This window comes from Fukomys damarensis, unplaced genomic scaffold, assembly GCF_012274545.1.
Source record: "Fukomys damarensis isolate Sample0158 unplaced genomic scaffold, DMR_v1.0_HiC HiC_scaffold_13, whole genome shotgun sequence".
Classification (NCBI taxonomy): Eukaryota; Metazoa; Chordata; class Mammalia; order Rodentia; family Bathyergidae; genus Fukomys; species Fukomys damarensis.
The window spans coordinates 12,919,170-12,928,472 of NW_022900925.1; the positions used below are offsets into that span (position 1 = coordinate 12,919,170).

General features: G+C 36.0%; 1 protein-coding gene across 2 annotated transcripts in view; it reads left to right on the plus strand.

Moving 5' to 3' along the window:
* Window positions 1-9,303, plus strand: part of Ube2g1 (ubiquitin conjugating enzyme E2 G1) — a 54,257-nt gene that overhangs the window by 32,394 nt on the left and 12,560 nt on the right. Inside the window, exons 4-5 of one of the 2 annotated variants that reach the window (XM_010611356.1) lie at window positions 3,295-3,473; window positions 8,249-8,372. In XM_010611356.1, coding sequence (XP_010609658.1) covers window positions 3,295-3,473; window positions 8,249-8,335 — 266 coding nt within the window. In that variant the 3' untranslated portion in view covers window positions 8,336-8,372. The remainder of the gene's footprint in view (window positions 1-3,294; window positions 3,474-8,248; window positions 8,373-9,303) is intronic. The other variant, XM_010611357.1, reaches the window with a different exon arrangement.

Genomic DNA, 9,303 nt, shown 5'->3' on the forward strand with positions numbered 1-9,303 from the left:
ATACACACACACCTAGACATGTAATAATCAAGATCCCAGAAACCTAACAAGTACAAAATACTATAAGCAGTTAGAGAAAAGACACAAATTACATGTAAAGGAAAGCCCATTAGAATCACACCAGACTTTTCAACACAAACCCTCAAGGAGAGCCTGGAGTGAGATATTTCAAGCTTTAAAAGAAAACAATCTCCAACATAGGCTGATGTATCCTGCAAAACTATCTTTCAAAATTGATGGAGAAATAAGATACTTTTATGATACAGTACACATAAAAAACTTCATGAACATCAAATCAGCACTCCATACAATTTTTAAAAATATCCTAGAAAAAGACAATGAAGGTCACAGCTTCATGAGGCCCAACAGAGCAAATCCAATAGGAAAGAATTTAAAGGGAGAGGAGAAAAATAAAAAAGAACAGGAAAATAACAACAATGATAAGTCAATACATATTGGTTATAACCAGCTGTCCTCAGACAAGGGTCTACCAACTATAATATATTAAGAACTTTTAAAAAATCAGGACCCCCCCCAATATAAAGACCCAATTCAAAAATGGGCACCTGAAATGAATAGACATTTCTCAGAAGAAAAGTAAAAGCAGTAAATAAACATATGAAAAAAATGTTCAACATCACTGGTCATTTGAGAGATACAGATGAAAACAACAATGAAATTCCATCTCAGAAAGAATGGCTCCTATCAAGAAATCACTAATAACAAATGCTGGCAGGGTTGTGGGGAGATAGGAACCCTTCTTTGTTGGTGGGAGTGCAGACTTGAAACCACTGTGGAAATCAATATGGAGATACCTCAAACAACTAGGATTGGAAGTCCCATGTGATCCAGCTATTTCTCTGCTGGGCCATCTTCCCAAAAGAATTAAAAGAATCACACCACAGTGATATATGCTCACCCATGCTTATAGTAGCACAGTTTGTAATGGCTAAAATTTGAGGACAGCCCAATTGCCCATCAACTGGAGACTGGATAAAGAAGATGTGTTTTTTTTTTTTTTTATGAAATGGAGTACTACTCAGCCATAAAGAATGAGAAACTAGATATATTTATAACTAAGTGAATGCACCTTGAAGCCATAGTCTTAAGTGAAATGAATAAGACACACGTGTAAATACTGAATAGTTTCCCTGGTACGAAAAACTAAAAGAGTAAATAAAGATCAAAATGTATAATTGATATTGTGTAATAGGAAGACAAGGTCTAAAAGAGTAGAGGAAGTGGGAAGGGAGGGTAGGGGGAAGGTAAAAAGGGAAAAGAAAAAATATGTAAAAAGGAAAAACATGGAAACAATGTCTTTGTAAATGGAAGGTTGGAGGGGGTGAAGGGAGGGCTGGGGAATGGGGCAAAATAAGAACCAAGATAAGTCTTGTAAAGGCATAAGATCCCATTGATGAATGTAACTATTGTATGCCTAAATTGAACCAATAAACTAAAAATAAAACAAAAAATAAACAAAAATACTTAAACCAAGAATACTGCCAGGAAGGACAATTTAATTAATAAGCTCACTTGTTTTGACTACTCAGTGTGGCTGGTAGAGAAGAGGAATGTAGAATTGAGTGGCCACTTAAGAAAATAATTATAAACAGGGCATGGTGACACACACTTGTATGAGAGAGATTACTTGGGAGGGTGAGGCAGGTGGATCGAAAGTATGAGACCAGCCTGGGAAACTTATCCCAAAAAGGACTAGGGATATAGTTCAGCATTCCCTGTGTTCAAGGTCCAGTTGCAAAAACAACACAAAACAAAAAAGCTTATATATTAAACATTGAAGACACAGGCCTTGTCTGTCATAAACATTGCTGTACCCTCCCCATGTCAGGTATGGTTGTGGTACACAGTAGTTATAGTATTTTGTTAAATTAATCCAGCAATGATATATATATTTCCACCCCTTGGTTCCCATAATATTATGATACGAAAAATAAGCTTTAAAATTACTTAAAAATTTTGTTAGGCTCCACATAAAATAAGTTAGGAATGAAATAATGCATAAATATTGGTTATGGAATATGGAAATAAGGTTGAAAATTTTTCACCTAGAAGTTTTATTTAATCTTACTTATTTTTTAAAAAGAGAGGACAGGGCTGAGGATTTAGCTCAGTGGTTCTGCTGCCTGCCTCATAAGTACAGGGTCCTAAGTTTAATCCCCGGTACCATATACACACAAAAAAATAAAAATAAAAATAAAAAAGAGGACAATTTTTACTGTGAAAGAGTATTTTCCCTGGTAGGGAGTATTTATGAGATAGGTAAATGGATTTAGGGATTGAACAACTTCTTTTACTTTTTTTTGTTGTTGTTGTTGTTTTGAGACGGGTCTCACTATGTAGTTGAGACTGACCTGGAACTCTCTATGTAGCCCAAGCTGGTCTTGAACTCACAGTGATCCTCCTTCCTCAGCCTCCCGAGTGCTGGGATTACAGGTGTGCGCCACCATACCTGGTCTGAACAACTTCTTTTAGTTGGTATTTTATTTTACTTTTTGTCAGACAACTTCAAGGTTAAGATCCAGTTATGTGAACACGTGTTTCCTAAATAAAGTTATTTTCCTGTTACTCGGCAAGTGGTTACTTGTGGCTTGACATTTTTTTTTGTACTGGGGATTGAACTTGGGACCTTGCTTGCAAGGCAGGTTGGCAGCATTGTGGCTTGACTTTTAAAAATGATTTATAGAGAAGAGGCCTCATGAATATCACATATCTTGATGAATTTTCACAAGCAATATGATGTGCTGTTCTTACAAATTTAAACAGGCTCCTTTCCCTTAAAATATAATTTTGTTTTTATTTTAAAAGTACATCACTATACTGGTTCCATTTCCTTTGTGAAAAATTTCTAGTCCTTTGATTAATGTCAATTGAAACCAGTAAATTAGTGGTCAAACTAGGAAACTACTACATGGAAAGTTATTTTACTACAGTTTAGATCATATATTGTCTGTAAACGAGGAACAGATTCAGTAGTTGCCATTTAGCCCGATACATAGTATTTACTATTTACTACCTGTAAATGCTAAGCACTGTCTATATGCTAGATATCTTAAAAGTTTTACAGAATTGAAAAAGACAATTTTTATTCCTGAGGTTTTCAGGTGAATCCTATATTTGATAAAGTCTGTAGTCTTCCTAAAAAGTTAGCAGATTGTATTTTGGAAATCATGTGTATGCAAGTAATATTTTATATGTGGAGCAGGATCATATTTTAATACTAGATATGTATAATAATTTAATGATATTAAACAGAACTATTCTCTAATTTTTCAGTTGATAAAAATGGTGATGTTTGCATCTCTATTCTTCATGAACCTGGTGAGGATAAATACGGTTATGAAAAACCAGAGGAACGCTGGCTCCCTATCCACACTGTGGAAACTATCATGATTAGTGTCATTTCGATGCTGGCAGACCCTAATGGCGATTCACCTGCTAATGTGGATGCTGCGGTAAGGTCATGTGTGTGTCCCCCATATGCCACCCCCTACCTCTGTTCCTCTCCCTTTTAATAAAACTCGACTTGATAGAACTGGGTGGGTTGGCTCATGTCCCAGCAGTTGGGAGACTGAGGCAAGAGGATCACCATGAGTTGGAGGGGGCATCCTGGACTACATATGAGACCTTGTCTCAGCAACAACTAAACCAAACCCTTCATGTGTGATATGTTAATGTTGAAATATGTGTACTATTATGGAATGGCTAATTTGAACTAATTAACATATGTATTACCTCACCAGTGTTTTTTGTGGTGAGAGCACTTAAAATCTACTTTGAGCAATTTTCAAGAACATGATATAATATTAGATTTTGGTTTTTATTTTTTTATTTTTTTGGTTTTTTTGAGGCGGTCTAGGCTGGCTTGAACTCACTATGTAGCATAGATTGTCCTCGAAATCACAGCGATCTTCCTGCCTCAGCTTCTCTCAAGTGTTGGAATTATAGGCTTGTACCACCATGCTCAGCTGCTCAACACATTATTGTTAATACAAAATGTACCATAGATTTTATGTATTATTGTAGCTATAGTAATAATAGCTGTCATGTGATAAGGGATACACAATATATAAAAAGAAGTAAATTGTGGTATCATAAATTTTACTTGTAAATGTTGGATAGGGAGGTGTGGAATAAAAATGTAGGTTTTTATGCCATCAAAGGTAAGTTGTTATCAGCTTAAAATAGTCTGTTAAAACCTGTAAAATGTTTTTATAAGCTTCATGGAAACTACAAAGCAAAAATCTTCAGTATTTGCACAAAAAGTAAAGAAAAAAAAATCAAAACACACTGGTTGAGAAAATTTACTTAATCACAGAGGCAGAGAAAGAGAGAAAATTAATTTATAAAAGAACCAGAAAACAATGAACGAAATGGCAGCAATAAGTTCCTATTTCTATTGTGGGTTAAGGTTGGGGTTGGAGAGCTTTGATCTGGATTTCTGGATACTTTGTCTGCACATCAGGTGGATTTTGTGAGCCTGCTGCTGGCTGCCTCCCATGAATTCCCCTTTATTGCTCTCTGGATAAGATCTCTTCTTCCCTGGATCCCATTTCTTTTTCCTCTTTTTTTGTTTTTGGATTTCTTCCTCCTTTTTCCCTAGGTATTTCAGTGCTCATTTCAGCAGCACATACAGGATGAAGTACCTAGCAGTTTTACTGTACTAATGTCCTAGGCTATGTAGGAATGAAATTCAGATTTCTTTCATGATCCAAGATATTTTTATGCTTTATGTTTAATTGATTCTTTTAATAGAGTTGTGGAAAATTAAAGTTATACAGAATATATTTTTTAGCTTTTATTGTTGAGAAAGTTGATGCTATGCTGATTTTTTTTCACCAGTTTTAGATAACTTGTTTTTGTTTTTTTCTCTCTTTCATTTAGGTTCTTTTCTTCATTGTTAGCATTCTGAATTTTCAGAGTAGTACAAAGTCTTTAATTTTTCCATCCTTGTAGTTGGTGTTTGAGTTTAAAGACTTTTTAATTAGTTTGAAAATTTCTCCATGTTTAATATTGTCTCCTTTAAAAAATATTTTAATTACCCAGATTGAGCTCTTTTATCATAATTTTATAATATATAATATATAAAATTGAATCCAGAGCCTTGTGTACACCTAACCATATGCTCTGCCATTGAGCCACATCCCCAATAATGTTAATTTAAATTTTCTACTGAGTTTTCATTTTGGCAGTATTGTATTGCGTGTTAGTTTTCTGTCAGGTGCCATCAGCTGGGGACCAAGCTTTTGACATGTGAGCTTTTGGAGTACACTTAAGATTCAAACTAAAACATTTATTTTTGTTTTTTTGAGAAAGGGTCTCACTGTGTTGTCCAGGCTGGCCTTGAACTCACTAAGTATCCTTGGCTAGCCTTGAAGTGCTCCTCTTGCCTCAGCCTCCCAAGTGCTGGAATTACATGCATGCACCACCATACCTGGCTGACATTTAATTTTAATTAGCTTATTTTCTCCAATAATTCCTTTTAAAGTCTACTTTCAGAACTGTATACACCTTCTAACCAACTCTCTATGATTGAATTATGAGTGTCTTGGGGTCAGATTGGAACTTTTTGTTCCAAATGGGGGATAAGGTTGTGTGGATATTAAATTGAAAGTAAGGGCCAGGGCAGAGAATATTGTTTGTTGGTTTCATTCATTCATTCACTCATAGTACTGGCAATTGAACACATGGCCTTTGCACTGGGCTACATCCTCCTGTCCTTTTTATTTTTTATTTTGAGACAGGGTCCCACTAGGCAGCAAAGTTGCCCAAGCTGGGTTTAAAGGTGAGATCCTCTAATACGAACCTGTTAGAGTGCTAGGATTAAAGGTGTGTACTAGCTGAGGGTATCATTTCAATGCCAAAGTGAAGGAGTGATTCCTTTTGGTACTAATATATTACCCAGTATTTCTAATTCTAGTACTGATAAGGTGTTTGTGTAAAATTTACATACATAATCATTATTTTAGGAAAATGTGTAGGTTTGAGGGGGAAATGCTGAGTACACAGACTTTGGTCTGTTTTTAGCTGTACCTCTTAGGCTTTTCTCAAATTCACCATTTCCAAATATTAGCTTCTTTAGGGTTTTAATGTACCCCTTTCCTTTTTGCTCTCATTCCACTGAGACTTGTCTTGGCTACTACTTCCTCTTCTGACTACAAATTTTAATACTTAAACCTGATTTTTGTTGTCTGAAACCTTCCATTATTGGATTGCTTCCTTGACATTTTCTTTCATATTGAGGGTTTATAATATGAAAAAAAAATTCCAGTGTGGGCATTTCAGTAGGGTCTCAGGTAAGCAAAGATCAATATGTATACTTTTGCTATATAAAATACATTGTTTCTCTGCATATAAAATGGGCATGACAATATCCTCCTGGTAGCCACAGTGCGTGGACCAATGAACTACTACTCAACAAATGATTGCTGTATTAATTAACTAGTCTCTTCTTTGGAACCATATTTTATTTTATTTTTTAAACATAAATTTTATCCCAACCTCCCTTTTAAGCGCCCTCCCAAACCATCATTTATTGATCTCCTCTCCACCCAGAAGTCACCCTTGCCAGTCCTGTCTCAGTTGCAGAGACTATTAGTCACATGCCCTCTGTAAATTCCTTTCTACCCACCCCCTGCTATCGACAGCAGCCCATTTTGCTTCCTCTGTACAGTACTGTAATAGTTTCCTCTTTGATCTCTTTGCTCTTTTAATTACCTGTTATGGTACAATTTTTAGGTGACCATTTCTTGAGATTGTCTCCCCTTTGACCAGAATTGCCCTTTGCTTTGCTTCCATTTACTTAAAAATAAAGCCCGATTACGCACAACAAATATGTAATAAAGATTTTTTAAAAGCAACTATGTTAGCACACACACAGACAGAGGCAGGGACGCACATACAAACCAGGTGTGCTAGCCCATGCCTGCACTATTAGCACTCTGGAAGGTTAGGAGAATCACAAGTTCAAGCCCAGCCTGGGCAACCTAGTGATTTAATGAAATCCTGTCTCAAAACTTAAAAAAAATTTTTTTTCCTTCTTTTAAAGGGCCTCAGATTTAGTCACCAGCAAGGTTGGAGGTGGTAAGAGGGTATTACAGAAATGATAACGTTTTACTTATAAACTTCAAACATCTGAAAGATTAGGACATTCTTCTGTATAACCACAACACTTATTTTGCCAAATTGGCTGTAATTCCTAAAGCTATTCCAGTGTCGTTTACATTAATTTTTCCCTTAAAATTTTAAGACTCCTTTTCCCAGACTGGTACTGACTGAAAGACTTTCTTCTTTTTTGGATAAGTCTCCTTCACTAGTTCCCTAGTAATCTCTATACAGGTCAGCAGTATCTTTGATCAGACAGTGCAAATAACATTTGACTTCTGGTGTGAAGAGTTCCTTTGTCTTTGTTGTCCCTAAATAGATAATTTTCAAAGAAAGAAAAACAGGTTGGGAATTTTTTTGTGAGCATCTCCTGCTGTCTGCGTAGTGGATAAAAGCAACTCTTCTCTGTTAAAACTGCTAGTGCTACTATATGTTCCATTTCCAAGTATTTTACAGGGACAGTGATAGAGCACATATTTGCCCTTCCTTTTGCCCTAAATAGTACTCAGGTAACATTTCAATATGATGTATGTCATCTGTCTACCTTAGATGAGAGACACTTTATGCTGACTTTGTTTTCTGATTGTTGCCAGAGGCAGAGTTGGTAATCTTTGAGATAGTCCCAGTGTCTTGGTTGTAAATTATAGCTTTCTTTTTAGTGTAATACTACAGTGTAACTTCTTTGTGATCTTTTCCATTTGGAAAGAATTTCATGTAGAGATAACTTGCATAAAGATTTCTGCTTATCAGAGTGCCTTGCAGAAGTATTTTTGGCTGGTTGTGCTGGCACATGCATGTCATCCCAGCACTAGGGGTAGGTTGAGGCAGGAGGATCACAGCGAGTTTGAGGCCAGCCTGAACTACATAGTGAGAACCTGTCTCAAAAACCAAATAAGGGCTGGGGATTTAGCTTAGTGGCACCACATCTGTGGTACTGAGTTTGATCCCCAGTACCAAAAAAACCCTTAAAAAACCCAAAGTATCATTGATTACTTTTCTAGTCTTATCAACTTACCACTTAAAGTATATAAATTACCAAAAGGATACACTTGAAATTAAAATATGTATTTGAGATTATAAGGAGGTGTTTACATCATATCATTTGATATTACCTTTGTATCTACAGAAAGAATGGAGGGAAGACAGAAATGGAGAATTTAAAAGAAAAGTTGCCCGCTGTGTAAGAAAAAGCCAAGAAACTGCTTTTGAGTGACATTTATTCAGCAGCTAGAAATTTCACTTATTTCAGGGTAAGCTCATTTAAAATACCATAGTATTCTTCTTGTCTCTTTGTAAGTCTGTGTTGAAGTTGTATTTTTTTTTTAAATTGTTTGATTTCTTTGGTTTCGCTTTTTTTTAAAGCTAGTTTTATATGGTAATAGATTCTTTCCACTGATAGTAAAAATTTCTGACAATGAAGTTCTTATAGGGCTGGGGATTTAGCTTATTGGTTTCATTGCCTGCCTAGCAAGTGCAAGGTCCAGAGTTCGATCCCTGGTACAAAAAAAAAAAAATTCTTAAGTTCAGTTTCTTCCATTTTGTCTTCAGCCTACCACCCTGATTTCTGCTGGACACTGATGTTTCTTGAATCTTCTTGTAATGAATATTATGACTGGTAAAGGCTAACTAAATTTTGGCTTTGTACATTTTTAAAAAAGAAGAATCCATTTCAAATTTTACACTGTTAAGACCATTAAACACCCCACCTCCCTTTATTTGATCTTTTATTTCCTTGGTCTTTTTACTGACATGGCAAGTACAGAAAAGTTTCTCAGCCAGGCTTGGTGGCACACGCCTGTAATCACAGCACTTGGGAGCCTGAGTCAGGAAGATCACTGAGTTTGAGGCCAGCCTGGGCTAGCTACATAGTGAGTTCAAGGTCAGCCTGCACTACATAGTGAGACCCTGACTCAGAAAAGAAAAAAACAAAATTAAATGATAGATAGAGACCCTGTCTCAAAAAAAAAAAAAAAAAAAAAAAAAACCACACACCACCAAAAAAAAAAAAAAAAAAAAAAAAAAAAAACCAAACAAACATTTATTTAGGGGCTACAAGTTTTGAAGCTCTAAATAAGCATTGTAAGATAAGCATTGTAGCCAGGCATGGTGGTGCACGCCTGTGATCCCAGCACTCGGGAGGCTGAGGCAGGAGGATTGCTGTGAGTTCAAGACCAGCCTGGG